The following is a 21,065-nucleotide window of genomic DNA, read 5'->3' on the forward strand; positions in this document are numbered from 1 at the left end:
AAATCACTGTTTTGGAAATATAAACCCCTACTTTCACACTGGTAAATTGTGCTACATAAGAGAGACTTCCAAGTTCAAATTTACATTGAATTTATTTTCTTCCTGCTTTCTTTTCTGCCTCTCGAGGAAAAAGGGATTATTTCAGTGGTAACAAGTCTGACTGATTTCTCTCCATGGCAATGTCCTGCAGTAAAACCTTGAGCTGTGGTTATCAAGAGATACCCACCTCCACTGCTTGCAAAGTGGTGGCTCTGTGCCCCAACTGAAACCAAACCAAACCAAATTCCTAATTCCAAAAGCAACCAAGGAGGAGCCAACACAAACCCACCCATACATGACAAATCACATACCAGCACACTGCACATTCCTCTATTCTTGTTAAAACCAATGTAGGAATTTTAATAACAAGGCAAACAAATCACTTTGTCAGAAGCTGAAGCTTGTGTCATGGAAAAGAGTTCCTGAAATTATTGTTAATAGCCATGAATCATCACCTACAGGAGTTTGGGGATCAGAGGGCACAACCTCAGTGCTCCACAAGCCAGGGCTGCAGTTCCTCACACGTGAGGGATGCATCAGGATTCACCCACTGCAGATGAAATGATGTCTAATAATACCAACATGAAGGATTTATGGTTAGTGAGGGAGATTAGAGAAACCACTTCTCTTTAAGTAATTATCATTAAGAATTAAAAAGAAATTACAGGTGTGTCTTGTGGTAACAGCACTGAGCTGGAATCATGGAGGCTAAATTCCCTGCTCTACCGCAGACATATTTTTTAAGGTTGATGTATTAATTTCTGTTTAAATTAATCAAACATGAAGTAAGGTTAATACTTTCTTCATTGTGTTCAGTGTCTAACTGGAAGCTTTTCATATCCATAGCAGTGTAGGGCTTATGTCTTGATCAGGACCTGAAAACAATGCCCTCAACATCAAAACAAACACAATAGGAAACCTCAGTGTATCGTCCTAAACAAAGATATTTACTCAAGTACATTTCCAAACAATTTATTCCAGAGGTAAAATATCTCTGTAAAACTGCTGGGAAGAGATTGCTGGCAGTGATGGGCTGTGCATGTTTGGACAAGTAACTTACCTGGGGATCACCATGTTTGTGTCATGATGATCCTTTGAGGAATAATCAGCAATTGTTTTAAATAATTCACAATGTGGAAAAGTGTTAAATAATATTCCTATTAATACTTTTAGTAAAAAAAAAAAACCAAAAACTGAGTCCTGGAACACATCCACAAGGAGCACGCAGCATCTTGCAAAGACTAAGACTTAAAAATACATCAGAAATGTATCAATCAATTGTAAGATTGTTTTCTGTGAATGAGACAGCATTCTATAAATCAGAATTCTTTAATAAAATTGCTACTCTTTTACCATAATCAATGCCCTTGGTTTCAGTGTAGCTGGACTGATATAACTGATAATGAAGCTGATTCATTGTATTTTCTTGCTAGAAATAAATCTTAACTAAATTGAGCTCAATGAAAAAACAACTGTTGCCATCAGTGGAGGCAGGGTGGAACCTTCAGAGCTGCCTTTGTGCATGAGGACAAATCTGTTTCATTTTAGTTGTTGCTGCTTTTTTTCTTTTTTTCTGTTTTACCTTTGCAATTTTCTGAGAACAGGACTAGAAGCCACTGGCGTGTTTTAGCATGAACATGTGTGAGAAATACTTTCCACTGTCAAAATGCAGCTCACCAAACAGTCATTGCCTTGAGCAGGCAGAAAAGACACTCAGTGTCTTCTGGACTCCAGCTCCTCTCTGCAGGAAGGGCTCTCACTACTGGCTTAGAACAAAAAATTGAACAAATTGAAATGGCAGCACCATCCCTGCTGGTTTAGACTAGTTACAGAGAAGTAAATGTAGATGAAAGTGTTCAACCATTCTTTTGAATATGAGAATTATGTAAGATGAAGCCAATGATAAAACTGTTAATTTTCTGTGAGCATTCAGATAACAACTTCAAGGAGTCATATGAAAATTTCAGATATGAGATCATTTTGGCATAATTTCTCCTTTGAGAGAGTTTTATTTTTTTATATTCCACCTGAAGTTTGAAAGTTTGTACTCTGAGACTTGCATTAAATCAAAACCTGAGCAATAGGCTGAAAAAATTCAGACATGGTTGTACAAAGATTTCTTGTGCAGCTCCTGCTGGAGATGGTGGGAGCTCTGCAAATGAAAGATGGGTGGGGTGGACCCCTTTTAAATTTTTTTTTCCCTCCTATCTGAGGAATAAAAATGCTTCTGGTCTCACTTATAATTTTAAACAAAATCAGATTGACCATCCTTATGCTGTTGCTAGCATGAACCTTGTTTCTTGTGTGACTAAATCCCAACAGCAAACACCATCTGCCTGTTGAAGGAGCAGGCAAGTCACCACCGAGACAAAGTCTCACTCATTAGGGCTTAGGAAACATCAGAGCTGTTTTTCCACATTCTGTGCATTTGTTTATTGAAGTTCTTGCTCTGATATTGAATAAATTTTCCCGTATTAAACTGAAGCATTTACAAAGAGTTTTGCTCCAGATTCAAATTTGTATCAGGTGCCGTTGTGTGAAATTTTACTGAATTCATTGAAACAGTAGATGGTCTTGGAAAATTATCTTACAGCTAAGAACACAGAAATTCAGGCTGTGATAGAGCAAAATAAATAGTAGCAGCATGTCAGTTTACTCTTGCAGGAATAATGTGTATCAATTACTGTTGTGAAATGATTCTTAAGTGCTATTTCTCCACAACATCCATAGGAACTAAGAAAAAGCTGTGACTTTTTATTCAGGCATTTAAATTCCAGCAAGTTCTAAAAGGCACATCTTTGCCTTGGATTTTATTCATGTAAATAGAAACATACACTTGAAAAAATGCTGTTTTATCTGAAATAATAGTTGTGCACTCTCTGATTTAGTAAAGTACTATTATTTTGGAAGTTAACATTTTCCATTCTGCTCTAGAATGATTTTAACATTTTATACAGCAGGTAGAAACAAACTAATAGCACACCAAAGTGCTAAGTTAGCTCCTTTAAAGTACATGTACAAATATGTTTCCTTTGCTGAATGCAGCTCCTCTCCAGCAGGACTGCCCGGCCACTTCAGTCCTCACAGAATGGGCTGGGTTGGAAGGGACCTCAAAGCTCCTCTCATTCCATCCCCTGCCATGGGCAGGGCTGTCACCCCCTGGACCAGGCTGCTCAGGGCTCCATCCAAGCTGCCTTTGAAGGTGGATATTTCTACTGGCTGGTGTCAGATGCACAGCTCTGGAAAGTCATCGCCTGCAGAAGGCCAGGAGCTGTGGTGTTCCTGCAGGAGAGCTGTCCAGCAGTGGTGCCTTCTGTTCCCTTCAGCATCTTCCAAATGGGAGGCACCATGCTGGGCTGCCTGGATACCTTCTGTGAGATCGTGGGCATGACTGGAACATGGCTGATTTTGAGCCTCAGCAGAGGAAAACCTTCCTTTAAGCACTGACTTTGCAGTTGCTTTGACAGCAGTGACCCTCATCTGCAGGGTGGGCACAAGGCTTAGCTCCCTTACACTTCTGCTCAGATTCATTTACAGTCTTTGGGATTTGGTATCTTGCAAGCATTTTATGGTGGGGTGGGTCCATGAAAGAACAACAACCTGTTAACAAAAAAAACCAAACATGGTGTTGTGGGGGTTCATGTTGCTGAGAGCATCAGTACCACCCCACATTTGGTTGTCAGTAGGAAAGTACATTCATCCTGATATTTCTGAGCCAACATTTCCAACCGAAACTGAGGTGTTTGTATTCGACCATTAAAAGTGAGGGCAAAATTGCAAAGGACTATATGGACATAGGAAATTGATATGTGCAATTATGAAACACTTTCCAGAGGTGTCCATGGCAACTAAAATTCATAACTTTATGGGATAACAAAAATCCCAATAGAGATCATGATCGAAATATTGACTTTATGTCAAACTGTAATTCCTCTCTCTACTCCTCACCTAACCTTTTCATATTCCACAGGATATAAATTACTGACCTCTTCCTTTCCATTAGAAGATAAGGACCTTATCACCTTCCTCTTTTCTGCCATCCTTATCACTCTACAGGCAGGAAGCCTGTGCTCCCAGGTGGTCTAATTGATACATATCTAATTAAAGGCAAAGCATTTTTTCTCAACTTGTATTCAGCTTTTAAGTGTGTTGCTTTGATTTCAGACCTGAAGAACAGCTTTGTGTGCCTGAAATTTATTCTTTTTCAAACTGTACTAATTGGTCAAATCAAATGTACTGCAAACTTTGCCTTCACTGTGCACCAATACATTCATTTTTGTTAGAGAAAAAGAGAAAACAATTTGTCATGGATCTAGTTAAAAGCTATGTGTGTGGTCTGTGGCTCTTCAGAGCCTTTGAGATAAGGACAAAATGTTCAAATATGATGAGATAGAGAAAAAGGATTCAGTAGAGACAAAGGTAGGATTAGCAAGTAAAACAATGTTAAGACTCTTAAATCAAGATGCAAGTTCCAAATTTCATACCTTCTTGGGGCCTGTTGCTATAGGGGAAAAAAATTGGATTATGCAAAACTGAGGAACTAGTATAGGGTGCCTTGCATCCTCCTATTCCTTGTCATGTTGTTTAGTAAGACTGTCTTGTTGCCAGCTGCTAGTAAGGTTTGTGATGGTTTGGGGTTTTTTCTGAGCTAATTTCTCTTTTGATTTGGGCTCTTTAAAGTATGTGATAGGTTTGCTGTTATAATATGCAATAACCACAAGAATCTCATCGAGTTTTCTGAGGACAGACTGTCACAAGCCTTTTGTTTGCCTGTGCTGAGCTGGTACTTGGCAGCTTGTGTGGTAGCTCAGCCATTCTCTAAATTAACAGGTTGTTCTGTGTATTTGAAGGGGGATTGATGTGATTGAAGTGATTAGCATGTATCTGCCTAAACAAATTGCTCTGAGGGAGAGAGGGGTCCAGTCAAGAAAACTGGATAGCTCCAAAGACAGTTTATTGGAAGAACCCTGGTATGCTCAAGAGGGTGCAAAGGACTTGAGAATAAAATTTCAGACCAGAATATGATTGGGAAGGTACAACTTTACTCCAAAACCTTTGATAATGAAAGTTCAACAATGTATTTTTGATAGATTTCTTTGGAGACTAAAGCCCTGATGCAGATACAAGACATAGAGAGAAAAAAATCAAGTGCAACAATCTATTTTTGGTGATAGCAAAGTTGGGCCAATCCTCAGTGTTTGGCTTCCTAAGTTACTTGAGAGTCTATAGAAAAATTATCATTACAGTGCTTAAATGCATTTTAATAATATTGCCAAGTGACTCAAACTGCTTTTCTCAAAGGACTTGGAGTCTATATGGGGTTTTTTTTCCTTAAGAGCTGGTGCTCCTGTCTCTGTGGACCAGCTATATTTACCCCAAATCTTATTGCAGGGCTTTATTGTGTTGGCAGGGCAGGAGAATCCTGTGTCCCACAGAATTTGACCAACCCACCTGTTGGTTAAAGTCCTTTACATTTCAGCATGTGGAAGCACTAGATTAACTGTTTACTTAGTCTTAACTAATATACTTGCAAATACATAGTCTAATAATAGAGGACTGGCCTAATTCTTTACATTTGTATGCACACAGGTTTTGTTATTTTTTCCACAAGTGACACCATGGACTTCATAAGATAATAGGAGGACCCCAAAAATACTGGTTTTCACCTTCACACTACCTTTTATTTACACATAGTAGTATATAATTGACTAAGATTGGCTTTTAAATACACGTGTAACATAAAACTAATATACTTCATTCTTGGTTTTGCCTTGCAGTACAGAATTGGACAGCTGTACATGATCAGCAAGCACAGCCATGAGCAGAGTGACCGAGGGGAGGGTGTGGAAGTGGTGCAGAACGAGCCCTATGAAGATCCCAACCATGGCAATGGTCAGCTAACAGAAAAACGAGTCTATCTCAACAGGCAAGTGCAGTAGAACTGCTTCTCCCAGCATGGACTGCAAGAAAAATTTGCAAGGAATGCAGGCAACAGCCTTTCTGTTTCAAAAGATGTTTCCTGGTAGCCATGGGGAGGTGGGATAGATCAGTGGTTTGAAATAGAGGAATTACCTGCTATTCCTTCTAGAGCATATAATTCTCCTCCACAAGAAGGAATTATAAGGAATATAAGGAAAAATATTAATATATATTGGAGTTCAGAATATACTGAATCAGAACTTTTGTTTTCTTCTACACTTAATTGTCATTCTGTTCTCCAAAATCGTTGGGGAGGGGGAGCAAACAAACTAAACAGCAAAACCAGCAAAAAACCACCCTTCAAGAAAAACAAAATTGAACCATTAAAAAGATTTAAGTTTCTCTCACCTCATAATCATGTCACAAAGCCAGCATTTTTGTTGACTGTATTTTGCCTCAGCAAAGTTAATTGACATTATGAATGACCATTGTAAATATCAGCCTTCTGGATCATTAGGCTTAAAGACACGGTGGAAAATCTGGGGATTTCTCCCTGAAGTTCCATGATTTCTTAGAGTGAAGTTTTTGTCTTCCTGTGCTGAAATGATACTGCTGAGGTTCAACGTCTCCACACTCACGGGCTGGAGATGTTCAGATGTATATATTTGTGCAATATGAGATATATTGCACAATCTGTTCCCACTTTTACTACTGCTGATTTAATTGAATACCTCTGCTTTTCCTGAAGTTCTTCTTTTCCCCTGGGCCTGTTTCATTGTATTAAACTTATGCTCTGCAGCATTTCTGAAGTGAGCATACAAACACTGAGGCTATTGCTTCTACATTACAAGTTCCTCCTGCACTGCAAACCTGACATATCTAACCTTAATTCAGGCCAAATTGAATCACCAGTGATGTTGCACACACACACACACAGAAGAGTTCAATAATATATATCTTGCCAACATTTAATATTATTGTGATTGTAAGTGCTCTCTCACAGGCTAGATACAGGACTATCAATATATGTGTTCCCATTGTAGAGCTCCCACAAGTTGTGGATTTTTGAAAAGTGTTTCTGGGTATTTCTTTCCTGCATGTTAAAAATAAGGCTTTAAGCACAGAAGATCATATTCAGAATTGCCACTTCAGGGCAATTCAGAATGACCACAAGAACGTAGAAACCATGTACAAGCCACACTTGGGAAGCACGTGATTCCTGGTAGTGCAGGCAATGGAAATCAGGATTTCTTAGCCAAAAATGGGTGCAAACATGAACAAAGCAAATCTTTGTGCCTACAACAACTCAGGACAGTTACCTAAAGCTGTGATGGATGTTTGAAGTCAGGTTCACTGAGTTTAATGATAATCCTGAATCCTCCATCACCAGATTTGCTCTTTGAATCTGGCTGTGGTATCACAATGCCACCAAATGTTGCAGTTCTGTTGAAGCTTTGTGGAAAGGATCAGGAGGTTTTCAGGCTGCTGTGGATTTTGCTGAGAGGCCAGGATGTCTCTGGAGGATTTCACTCAAGGAGATGTGCTTCCATACAGGATGTGCTGGAAACTTCTCCTCTGCCTGCCTTGCTGAGGAACACAACTTCCACCAGCACAGTTCTCTCCCTCAGCTTTTCTTCTTTCTGGGTCCACTGCCCTAACAAACTTTGCTTTGCTCTATTTTGATCTGAACTGATATCTCTTAAAGAAATTTGAGACTGAACTTCATCTGGATGGAGGAGAAATAAGGAAATAAGGAAAAGAAAAAAAGCTAATGTGATCCTCATACCTGTACTGCTGAAATAGAGATATTATCTTTCCTTGGAGTGGACCTTGGAAGAATTCATGTGTGTCTGTGACTGGGAGTTGCTAGCAATTCTGAATATAATCTGTGTTTTGCTCATAAAGTTATTTTTTTCAGGATGTTCTGTACTGGTGAAGATAGGTAGGCAGGCAAATATGCTAAAAACAACAATAACCAAAAAAAGTGCAAAATGAGCAGATGTATGTTTTCTGGTGTCAGTATAACCTTAGTTATATTTAGAATTGTTTATTGCCTCTTCTCTCCTGCTGGAGCAATGTTTTCAGAAGCTGAAAGTCTGCATCCTCTGGTATTTATGATTTAGGCATCAGAGCAAAGTTTAGCAGGGGTAAGGGAAGCATTTATAAAAGCACTGACAGAGGATGACAAAATAAACAGAAGATCTGCTACAGGGAAGTCTATTATGCAGGATGTAAAATACTGCTTAAAAGTCTGTACACAAGAAAGGTTTATGTAAAGAAAATAATCCAGTTTTGAGCAATGTCATCAAAGAGCAAAAGTCAATTCACTCGGCTTTGAATCTGTATATAATGTACTAACGTCTGCATTTTGCCTCTGGACAAATAAAATATTTATATGTAGCCAGATCATGGTTAAATAAGCCTTAATGATCCCAAATGTATTTTCTTCAGAATTTTGCTAATATGGAAAGTTAATTTACTTTCTGCACGCAGTTATCTAAACAGAACTATTTCAAACATTTACACTTGGGAAACTGAGGTTTGGAAGCATCTCCTGCAGCTCAGTTCAGATTCAGTCTTGGCCTGGGTGCCCTGCTCAGTGCTTTGCCAGACCAGCACCATTTGAACTGAGTCCCCCAAGCACAGGGATGTTTGTGGTGTCCAAGGTCTGCTGTCCTTGGAATAACTAGTTCTGCATCTTTTGTTCCTGGCAGCCTCAGTGCTTATAACTGAAGTCATTAAGAGAGGGTTGAAAGATGAATTAGAGTGAACTTGCCTTTTGGAATATTTGTTTGTTCATCAGTTTTTGGTACCCTCTGTGACCAGAGTGCTGGAAAGGAGAGATCCAAGAGCTAGGGTAAAAAAATGCTGCCACCTTTCCACAGTATTAAATTACCCTTCAAATGGTGAATCTATGTCTTTGATTTCTGATTCTGCTGCCTTTGCACCACTGCACTGGTGAGTTTTCTTGACAGAATGAGCTCTGAGCTGTAACGTCAGTTCCATTAATTCTCTTCACTTTTGTTATTTACTCTTCCCATCAACAAAATGGGACTAATGCTGCCTACCAGCCTCACGAGGTGTTTTGAGTGATCTGTTAATTTTAATATAAAAGCTTCCTACTCAGGAATTGGTGTTGGTAGTGTGGGAACAGCTGCGTGCCAGGTGAGCTGAGCACGGGGGTTTCAGGGCTGCCAGAGAGCACGACAAAAGAAAAAAGAATCTGTAAGAAGAAATAATGGATTGGGGATCGAAGTGGCCTGAAATCCCACATTTCCCCCTGACCTCTTGTTAGAGAGTGCCTCCCTGTGGCTGAGCACACGCTGCCACCGGGACACCTTGTTTGGCCTCACCTGTGGAGTGTGGCCGGAGGTCCCAGGCCAGGAATGCCCAAAATGAGCATCCCCAGCCCAGCCCCCTCGAAGGCTGGAGCTCCGGCCCTGATCTGCTCCCTCTGAGAGGGGAGCTCAGCTGAGCAGGAATGAAAACGCTCCTGGGAAGTCTGGGTCCTGCTGCCTCCCTCAAACACCTCACAAATGATGGGCATGTTTGGAATATCTTTATTTCTACAATACATCATAGTATATACTAAGTAATAATATATTCTAACAATATAAGTCATAAGTCATAAGATATTCTGATTTTATATTTTCTTTTTACTTTCAGCAAACTGCCTAGCTGGGCTAGAGCAGTTGTTCCCAAAATATTTTACGTTACAGAGAAGGCCTGGAATTATTATCCTTACACAATCACAGGTAAGGAATGTGTCAGAAATGATTGCTGCTTTGTGGTTTGGGGATATTTAGTTTATCTTCAGAAGTTCCAAGTTATATATTGAATTACAAGCACCAATTCTCTTTAACAACTCCTGTTGAAGTGAATATATTTTTCATCTTATGTTTACTGGTATCAGGAAATGAAGATTATAAAGTAAGGATAAGTAGAAACTGGTGCTGTATCTCTGCAATTTCTTGCTTGCAAAGAAAACATTGTGTGCTTGGAATTGTCTGACTTGTGTCCTTTATTGTCCCTTAGACTTTAGTCAAATATAAATCTGCAGACTACCTGACACAATCATTTTTATTATTAATTGTGTTTACTGTAAGGATCTTGCATCACTGTTTTATTTCATGTTTCTCTTTTTTTTCTTTTCCCTCTTCTTTCTTTTTTACAAATGGACAATTGGAAATCAGAATACACAGTAAGTTTTTCTTCCTCTTTTTATTCCAAAAATAGAAAATTTATGTAAAATATTGTAGTGGAATTCAATCTGATCCCTTCTTAATATAACTTATTTATAATGCATTCAGTTATGAAACTTTAGTTATTTAAGCACTTTAAAGGGAAATCTGAAGTATTTCTAAGGGGATCCTATAAATTATTTTTCTTTATCACTTCAAAATAATTTGATATGTTTGTACTTCCTGACTGTAAGAAAGAGAACCTTCTATTAAAAAGGGTGAGGCTTTCAAGGTTCCAATTGTTACATGGAGACATGAGAACAGATTTTATTTATTGGTTTATTAACTTATAAAATGCTCATCTCTGGTATAGTATCTGGGAAACTGTACAATCTGTAGACAAAATTAAAGATAATCTGGGCACAGTGCCCAGAAAAATCAGCTATTCCCTCTCACAGAACTAAGGCAAAATATAGCACATAAATCATGAGGAAAAAATTGTTTAAATATGCTGGCCTCGATAATGGCAATAAGTTTCCAGCAGCCTTTGGAAGGTGAGGAGCTTCCAGGTGAAGGGACCTTTCAGAAACTCCTCCTTTGATTTAGCTTGAACTTCTGACTGCAGGTAAAACATAATGCAGATGTTTCTCTTAATTCTGCAGTGCTCAAAATATTTGTGCAGAGTTTTTAAAAGCTCATAAAGCACAAAGAGAAAAAAAAATTAGTGTGATAAAAAGAAAAAAAAAGGGAATTTAAAGGCTCAGATCTGAAAGCTAGAGACCAAGACCTGCAGCTGTGATAGCCAGCTTTGAAAACCCAAAGCAACAAACTGTGCTTTCCAATATGTGCCACAGGTATGTAGAATATTCATTTGATTGTCAGAGGAAACCCAAATGTCCCAGAATGGACAGCAGTGATGAGGGACAGATTCTCAGCTGGTTTTGCCAGAAGAGACTTTTGGTAGGGTCTGTCAGAGTTCACATTAATTAAGGCTTACCTTTGATAGCACATTTAGTTTTAGGCTGGGAAGTTGACATTTGCTGTGTTGCACTGATATCTCTCCATGGTAAATTTTTTCTTTAACTGAAAGTAAATTTGAATCTTTTAATGTGATTTTTTTTTTCTTTAACTGAGAGAGACAAGTGGGGATGATGCAAAGGGTGGTGGCAGACAGAATATGTGTCTAAATTTGAAATGCAATACATTATTAAAGCCAAACAGCAGTGCTGTACTCAGAGAACCTGAATCAGGAGGTGATCTCTGTCTGGTCTGGTGAAACAACACCTGGTGCAGGTTGGAGGAAGGCACAGCTACAGAAATGTTCAAGAGCATCAGCAGAAGTGATTGCAGCATTGAAGAGACATATAAAGAAAAATTAAATCAGTCCAGAAATGTAAAAGGTAGGCAAAACAATCACTGACACTGTAACTGCCTAGGGGAGCTGGGGACTAATTACCATGGTGCAAGGAAACAGAACTAGAAGTACTGGGAGGAGATAAGGGAAACTGTACTTCAGAAAAAATCTAAAATATGTATTAATGGAGCTGATAGGCTATGAATTTATCTTCATGGAAAACAGAGACAGTGCCTTCGCCTCCAACTGTTGAATCTAGAACAAAAATGTTAAACATACCACTGGGAATAATTGCTATCCTTGTCTGCAATATTTCTCTAAATTTGATCTTCTGTATTCATTAGAGAATTCTGAAAGAAAGAATAAGCCCACAGACATTGCCCAAAATATGTAAGATAGCTTGAAAACCCTTTTCTTAAAGATCATAAATTATTGCTGAAGGGTCTGTGAGAAATGGTGAGAGTCAAATTGAGCCTCATTGCAAGGAAAACTCATTCTAAAGGCAGGCCAATAATTGGATAAATAAAGCATAATCTTATCGAGTCAAGTACGTACTGCTCTGTGGTATGTTCACACCTTATTAACCTTGTAAATTCCACTCTAAATAAAGAGAAGGACCTTAAAGACTCAGCATGTTATTTCAGTGTGTGCTAGTGATTTGGAAGAGGATGTGAACAGCAGACTGAACCTTACTGACAGTTAAGGTTTTTCAGTTCTAAAATATGTAAGTTTTTGAGAAATAGCATTCAAGCCCATACTCTGGCATTTAGAAATGCAGTATGGAATAATTTCATCAATCTGATTCTCCTGGGAATATTATGGAATTCATAAATACTACCTTCTTAAAGATCTGAAATTAGGACACCTAAGAAAAAAATTGCTCATCAGGCATTGAAAAATAATTTTCAGAGTATTGTTCTGTGCCATGGTTGTATAAAAAGCCAAGAGCAATTGGATGCATGAAAACAGGAATGGAAATTATATTGTCATGATATTAGTCCTCTGTAATCTGGATCCAGTTATGATGGCATCTGCTTTAAGCAATGGTATTTGTTACACAGCAACCCCCTAAATTTGACAACAAACACCACATCTGCTACTGGGTATTGACAACCATGTTAACAACATGGAAAGCCACACTTGGGATAATGAGTTTAACAGAACTATTGCACAAGAGATGCTTTTGTGGGGTGCAATTTGTGCTGTAGGGTCACATCAGGAGAGCATTTGCAAATGCACCTGGTTAAAAATGCCATACAAAAGATTTCCTCTCAGGAAGGTGACACATGGGGACTGTCCCACCAGAGCTGGAGCTAATCCTTGAAAGCTTCCTGCTGACAAGGAGAGGGAGGAGGAAGTCAAAAATACTGTAAGAGCTGAAGCCAAAGGAAGTCATCCAGATTTGGGGGTGCTATTTAGAGAATAAGATATTCCTGTAAAGTTCAAAGTTTTGGTGGTTGGGGTGTTACTTCAGACCTGTACGTGAGAAAGTGTCTTCAAGATAGACACTGGAGCTGCTTTGGTTTTGATTTTGTCATTAGAAGCCTGACAAGATATCTTGCTAAAATACATGTTTGGGGTTTATCTACAAATCCATTTATATTGTGATTAGGTTGATGTTAAGATAATAAACCTGTGATTTAGGATGCAGCAGAAATGCAGCCCTATAGGAGTAACTCCAAAGGATTCCACTCCAAAGCAATTCCAGGACTTGGTGTGGTCAGGTGCCTCCTGCCCAGCTGCACCTGCTCCTGGGGAATGGGTGCTGTTAGCTGCTGGCTTTGGGAAGAATTCCTTTGCTAGTCAGGGGCTGGGGCCTTTTTCTCTTGGGGGATGGAGACAAGATGCCTTGCAGCTCTCAATAACCCCTTGTGTGCCAGCTTATCACGGCAAATATGTACCTTTAGTGGAAAATAGCTATGCTATTCACAGTGGCAAGAACAACTGAACTTTCAGGAGGCTTTGTTATTTTTATTTCTGAGGTTGCCCAGCAAGATTAGAAATAATTAACTAGAAAGCAAACGTGTGTCTACTGCAAAGCAAACGAAGAAGATTTGCATAGAACTAAGTTTCTTTACCTGCATTGGGATCCTGTTAGAAAATAAACAGCACAGAGCAAATATCCATTCAACCTGCTCAAGTGACAGTGGAGATTCTGGACAAAGAAAGAGAGGAGCCTCAAGCAAACAAATAATCAGATCATGTTTGGTGACTAAGCCATAGTACAAAATCTTCATGTGATCGAAGTACACTGAAAATGAGCCAAAGCTTAGCTCTCAGGCTGGAATAGAAAGTGGTTAGGAAAAATACAAAGAAAATTTAAGCAAACTCTTCTGGATTTGAAGGTGCAGTTCAAGTGTTTACCAAGAATCACTTCAAACAGATTTGCCTGACCTGAATGGCTTTGGTGGTTTTAGCAATATTTCAATTCTGGGACTGAAGTTTAAAAACAGCTGGATAATTTTTTGTGCATAATTTATGGACAATTGTTAGTTTCACAATTATATAGACAAAACAAACATTAAATGGCATTGTTTGCTCTGTTCAAGGAGGAGGAGCATTCCTTCAACATGTCCCAAACATCCTCTTGAATAGAATATAAACCCAGAATATTTATGAAAATCAGTTATGGAACAGAAAGCAGGAGACAACGATTCCTTTGGTGATTTATCACAATGACATTTATTCTTCTACAGCAAATGACTGAGGAAAATAAAATTATGTCATCTGCTTGTGTCAAGGCCCCAGAGTGAGAGTTGCTAAATAGTCCATTACTGACCTGCTGGTTTCTGATTACTTTTGAGAACAGGCATGTTTTGTGCTTCACTTAGCTGCTGGTTTATCCATGAAGTAAATTATCTGGAAGGAATGTTTTTGTATTGTTATTTTTATAATGAGATGACTTGAGAAGGAAAACAGTTGTTTCAGATAAACATTGCTGTAGAGTTTTTTCCTGTGTTCTCCTTATCTGATTTCCAGCCCATGAAATTTGGACCTAACCCCTCACTCTTCAGGGCTTGCAACTTGAGGATTTGAAGAGTCTGCATCAAAAATTAAGTACAAAGAATCCATACTGCAGGATTAGAGCCTAATGCAAAGTTACTACCAGCATCCTCCCATCTTACCTCCCCAGCTCAGAAAACAGGCTCACTGATGCCATTGTCCTGGGAAAACACAGATTTATTTCCCTTAGTAGAGGCTTCAGCAAAAGGAAGGACCTCTGTAGTATTTATAAGAAAAAAATAATTCATTTTTTAGAGAGCTGCAAACCTGTATTCTCATTTAATAGCTTAATCCCATTGAAACAAGTAACTCAAACTGCTTGGGAGAATTCCTCTTTTTCCAGCACTGCCTTATTCCAAAGCAATCCAGCCCCCTCTCTGATGGATGGGACTGTCATTTCCACTTGTGCACGCTGCTTTTCACTTCATTTCTTCTTCAATAAGCAGGTTACTGTTCCCATGTATCAAAGAAAGAGATCCTAAGGGAAGGCAAAGCCAGAGATAAGAGTTTTATAGCGGTTGGAGGCAACTTGTTACTCATCGTTCCATCTCAGGTTATTGTACACAATACAAACAGTGGTTTTCTTCCTCGCCTTGTTTATGAGAGTTTTGCTCCCTTGTTTATTTTCAAGCCCTGTTTTTGCATTGTTCTTTTCCTTTCCACTCCGCAGTACTTTCGTTTGCTGTTTGCCACCTTCCTGTGTTTATCTTGCTTTCCAAATTCTCCTCCCTCTCACTGAGTCACATCTTCCAAATGCCATCACCCTGCCCAGCCCCTTCCGTCTATTCTCTTCCAGCCTTGTCACCCTGATTGATGCTGGTTTGTGCCTGGCTGACCTGGCCACACAGCAGCTCTGTCTGCAGCAATCCGAGGGGAGTCAATAACTCCCCATTGTCCATTTTCCAAAAAACACTAAATATTCCACCTTCCATCACCCCACAGTCCCACATCCCCTTTGTAGCTCACAACAAAATTGGGACTCCATTTCTCTTTCCCAGGTTCTTGATCTTCATTAAAGAAATGCTCTTGTTACCCCCTGAATACCAAAATAACACGCAAAAAAATTGAATTTAAAGGATGTGATATATGGGAGTTACCCTATGGAAAAGATTTCATTTCCTTGAACACTCTCACCTCATTGTAGCAGTCACTCTGTTCTTTGTCTTTAGGCTCCATGGAGATCACTCTCTAAAGAATCCAGTTCCACCTGTGTTGTCAAAACAATGCATATGTGACCCTATAAAAAAATCATCAGTCTGAGAAGTAGTGGAAGATAAGAGAGAACATTTGCATGAAATGTCTGCCTTGCTGGGCTTTTATGTTAAGATTTAGGGAAATATGCTTCTGCTGCTTAAAAAAAAAAAAAAAGTGGGATTAATTTTTACAGTGCAGAAATAATTGCCAAGGATTGTGGATTAATATTCACAAGGAACAGGAGAGGTGAAGAGCAAGGATGAGGTCTCTAGCAGGTCTTTGAACATTCTGCAGGCAGAAACCACATGGAAAATGAAACCAGCATTGATGAACTGGCACCGTTCACACAAAGCAGGTTCCAGAGGGTGAAGAAGCCTCTCTCAGACCAACATATTTGCTGCCAACTGCAGTAATTCCCACAGCCACCTCAGGTGCAATTACTAACAAAGGTGAATTTGACAGCCCTTTTCATTAAATAATTGTCACACCCTGCCTGTGTTTGACTGTCTCTTTAAGACTTTGGCAAGTGTTTTGGCACACCTCGGTTCTACCCTGTTCTTGTAAGTGTTGCTTATTGCTATGGCAACGCTAATCAATCATCATGCTAAAAATAGGCCTTGTATTTTTCGAGAGGTTATATGTAGGGAATTGCAAACGCTACTGGGGGCTGTGCTTTCCATATGCTGCTTTCATTCCCTTCATTCTAAGGTGGAAATGCCCCTGCTCACGCGGGTAATTACTGCTTCACTCTCCTGTTATTGCACTGGTGCTCTCTTGAGCCTTAAACCTCTCCTAGTTCTTCCAAAATTGAGGTGCCAAATATAGAAAGTTTAGGAGAACAAACAAAACCCCCTGAATATTCCCCTTATTTGTTTTTGAGTGTCACAGATGTGCTAAGGTATAAAAATTTTAAAGGAGTTTATAAGACATCTAAAAAGTCTGGAGGTGACAATACCTGGAGATGCCTCCTTTGAGAGCTTTACACAAAGACACCTTATCATTGAAGACCCTGTGACCGAAGATTTGGAATGATTCTGTAGAACTTAAGTTGAATTTCAAGTTAAAGATTGAATTTGCCACTATTTCATTCCCAAGAGGATCCTTGCGAGCTGTAGAGGCAGTGAAATGGAGGGCTGGAAAGAGTGCCCTGTGCATTCCTGTGTGCGCTCGGATCGATCGCCTCCGGGTCAGTGCTGGAAGAACACGGGCCCCAGAGGAGGCAGAGCAGAAAGGGACTGGTGCTCAGAAGAAAATAAGAATCTCCTAAAAGGTTTATTACCTACTATTCATTCCCCAGTTTGTTTCTGACTGTTGCATAACAATTTTAATCCCCAGTTAAGTAAATATGCCGCCACTTGAGGGGAAAAACCCAACTTTTTGCACAATGAATAATAGTCTTTTGAATGATGCATAAACAGTTTTCTGGTTCTGCCAGAGCCCTCTGCCAATTAGTCAGAGTGCAGCTGATGAATCATGAGACACATTCTGTGAAATGTTCAAAAATTTGGACCCTGCTAAGTGTTCCTGTAAGGCAGCGAGACCCCCCACAGCTGCTAGAGCAGTGGTTGCCAGCCAGTTGAGTTTCTGAGAGAGATTTTTGCGGTGGAGGACTTCTGGTGAATTTGAATTTTCATTTGGGGTAAACCCATGTTGCCATTTATAATCTCAAATTAGGTTGTTAACAGTTCTCTCCTTCATGCTAAACACACAGGGAGGCTGCCTGTGGGTGGCTTTACAGAAAGTGGCTCTCTAATGAGGTGGCTTGAGGTAAATGGCACCATTCTTCTATGCTGGTCTAAGGAACCTTGGTCTTTTCTTAATGCTCCTTTTTGAAATACAAGGTTAGAAGATCTCTTGTTTTAATTAGAGTTTAGATTCTGGGTCACAGGAATCAACAGCTAGGTTCAAGCAGTGGCTTGTTGAGCTGCTGCAGGCAGCCCAATGCAGCCTCACGTTCAGTACATGGAACGGTGACATTTGGGTGTCATGACCTGACTCATTGCTGGCAACCTCCTGACAGTGATTGAAAATAGCAGGCATTTCTTTAATACCGAGGTCAAAGGGAAATCTGACATTTGGTTTTATTCATAATTCCCTCTGAAACTGCAGCTGTGCTTCAGATCAACAGCATGAAGGGGGTTTTGCCTTCCACGGCACCAGAACCTTATTTTGAGGAATCTCTCACTTGTTTTTTTTGACAAGGATTGATTCTAGATGTGCTGATCGATAGTGGATGTCCTGTGATCAGAAGAAAACTGAGCAATGACTTGCAGGGTGATAGCCATTGATGGAGGGATGTCTTTGCTGCAGTCTCCAAGGAGCTGCCTTAGATTTCAGCTGCTGCACTCACCTGGCCTCCTAAACACCCTCCTCCCTTACTCACCTCACTCACCAGCCCCTCCCTTGAGGAACTCTCTGAATGTTTCATGCCTGGACTTGGACCAGCAGCAGCTGAGGTGTCCAAACACCCTCCTTGTATAACCTGCATGCACAGCCCATGAAGGAGTCATTTGCCACAGGGGATTAGTGATGCATCACAAAGGAACTGGCAGTGAATGCAGGGAAAGCCTTGGTGACTAATGGGAAAGATGCTGAACTAGTGTCATTTAGAGCTGGTTAGACAGCTCTTCTATCTGCCTGTCTGCAAACTTGCTTTGAAAGAAGAACTGTGAATTTATAAATAAAATATATTTGAAATATTTATTATGATGGGATTATGTTGCCTAGTATTACAAATTCTAGTCTTCATAAGCCAACTAAGCTAAGCAATCCTCAGAAAAATAAATTTATTCCCATGTAAATACAGAATATTAATCTTTAACAGGAAAACATTGGTGTATTCTTCTTTTTTCTTTCCTTTTTTTATTATTATCTAAAGATTTATTTGGATTTAGTAAAAAGGAATTTTCACAGGAGTTCATAATCCACCTAAATTTCATTAATAGGAAAGGATGCTAAAATTCATTCCTCACTGAAAATTAAGAAAAAGCCCTCACATATGAAAGCATTGCTGTCTCTTTGGTCAGAACCTGCATCTGGTGAAGTGTCCTTGGGTTTTTCTATATGGGGACAGACTGGTCTATAATGAGGGCCCTCAAGATCTTAGTGAATTGAATTTCTAACAAGACATTCAGGACATTCATACTCTTGGGCATAGTGAGCATGAAAACCATTGCATCTAATTACTACAGACTGCTTATACTGATTTATTTATATCTTCATTATAATTTTCAGCTTTTAGATAGAATCTCTGGATCCCTCCAGAATCATCAGACCTTTCAGGTTTACATTCTGGGAACATTTACTCTTTTTCTTGAAGTAATCTGAAAAAAATAAGAAAGGTGATACCCAAAGGGATGTACTGAATGTGTCAGCTGATGAAGCAAGGCATATTTCTTGTGTTAAACATACTTTTCTTTTGTTGCAGTGTTCGTTTTTGCCTAAATTCTCCATTCATATAGAGACAAAATACGAGGACAACAAAGGGAGCAACGACAGTGTAAGTACGGCACCTTGTGCAAAAGTTGATTTAATGCTCTTTGTTAACCACAGTCTGTCTGGGGCCTGGAGGTCTCTCCATTTGGGAAAAAGCCCCATCAAACTTGTGCCTTTGCCCCTCCCTGGGTGTCCTGGTCTTGAGCAGCTGCAGAGGAGTTACCTGTGAAGTACCAGGAGATGAAAGATCTGTGCACACACCTTCCTTTCTGCCTCTTCTATTCCTCCTCTAAACACAGCATAATTGACATATGTGAATTTAGTCATGATGAACATTTATGGAAAGTAAAGAAAAGATGACTGGGGTTTTTTTTTGGTGTGCTGGTATTCCACTTTCTGTGTTTCACATTATTATCTCTGAGTAAAGGGGGTTGAATTCCAAGGAGGTGTCAGGAAGAACAAACAGGAAACTATAAACAATGGGCAGAGATGAGAGATCTCAGAAGGCAGCTTGGCTGTGCACTTAGGTTGATGCTTTTGGCAGTCACTTACCCAAAGTTAAAAAATTTCAGAGGTAGATCTTAGAGATGAGAAGGACAATTAACTATGTAAAATCCTCTGCAGAGGAAGGGTGGGAGTGAGAAGCCAGCAGCTGCTGGTCAGAGAGGCTCAGGAGCAGAGGGCAGGAGGTCAGGCAGACTTTGCTGTGCAGAGAGCAAAGCAGAGTCTGCTTTTACCTTGCAAAAAAATTAAGAATAACTTTCACTAAAGCTCAGCATGTAAAGATTGAACCCTTGGGTTCATACACAAATGTGTTTATTGCTGTTTCATTTTGGTATGCATTGGTTGCAGACTTATGGGAAGAGGTTTCTTGTTTCTTTCTTAAACGAAGTTTAAATGTGTGGAAATTTGAGATGTGAAGTAGGGACCCAGTGTTGGGGTGTTTGAACTCATTCTTGAAAAGGAAAAAGGCAGGCAAGCAGATTTGAAGGGGTCTGAGCACAGCCTTGCAGTGTTTTGGGGTGTCCCTCGAGCAGCCTTGGTAAGAGGAAGGTGTTCTGTTCTCCAGGTGGGAGGTGCATTTCCCTCAGCCCCCTGGGGCTGCCTGTTCATGAGGCTGACAGCTGTTGCACTGCTTATGGCAGAGTAATTACATGTACAAGAACAAGGTGGAATTTGGAATAATGCTTTTGGCATGCAGACACTTTCCCACTGGGAACATGACAGGGATCATCTATTAACCACCAGATACCAGCCACTCACAGTCGCTGCTACTCTAAGCCAGATCAGCGAGTGAGTTAAAAAGAAGTGTATTACATTACCAGCTAGATGAACATTGTGTAATTTATGCACTTTTTAATGTTCACTTCTGCTTTTTGGCAGCACTTTAATTCAGAGCAAGCCCACACCTTTGGTTTTGGGAGGGTGCAGACTAATTTTCTGGTGCATTATAATGTCAGCAGTGAGCTGACATGATCTGGGCTGCTGTCTGACAGAGGAAGAACTGAAGCTATTTAAGCAGAGTGAATTCTTTCAGTGTGTCAGCTTGTGGCTAAAGTACTGTGAATCAAGCCCTGAACAGCATCCAGCCAGGGAATTCAGATGAAAGTGGCACAGAGGTGGGATACTCCACTGATGTAAATCAAAGAAACTCTATTCTGCTTGAATCCAGCTCTTCCAATGGCATTTTTACCAGACTGCCAGTGGGGTAATATCACATTACCTTTCTATTGCAGCACCTGCAGCACAGACTAAGCCAGTGTTTGCCTAGATTAAGAGATTTCACTGACCCCTGCTTGAACTGAGGAGGAGAAAGAGCAGCTGAATTAAGGGTTGCACTCCAGCCCTAATTTCCCTGATTTTGTAATTCTGAGAGCTGTGCTGTTCCCTGGTGTGAACACAGTAAACCAATGGAAGATCTACATTTTTGTGCTCCCATG

General features: G+C 39.9%; 1 protein-coding gene across 1 annotated transcript in view; it reads left to right on the top strand.

Moving 5' to 3' along the window:
- Positions 1-21,065, top strand: part of PITPNC1 (phosphatidylinositol transfer protein cytoplasmic 1) — an 83,144-nt gene that overhangs the window by 35,166 nt on the left and 26,913 nt on the right. Inside the window, exons 2-5 of the mRNA XM_064395270.1 lie at positions 5,817-5,965; positions 9,625-9,713; positions 10,152-10,159; positions 19,118-19,189. Coding sequence (XP_064251340.1) covers positions 5,817-5,965; positions 9,625-9,713; positions 10,152-10,159; positions 19,118-19,189 — 318 coding nt within the window. The remainder of the gene's footprint in view (positions 1-5,816; positions 5,966-9,624; positions 9,714-10,151; positions 10,160-19,117; positions 19,190-21,065) is intronic.

This window comes from Passer domesticus, chromosome 20 (genome assembly GCF_036417665.1).
Source record: "Passer domesticus isolate bPasDom1 chromosome 20, bPasDom1.hap1, whole genome shotgun sequence".
Lineage (NCBI taxonomy): Eukaryota > Metazoa > Chordata > Aves > Passeriformes > Passeridae > Passer > Passer domesticus.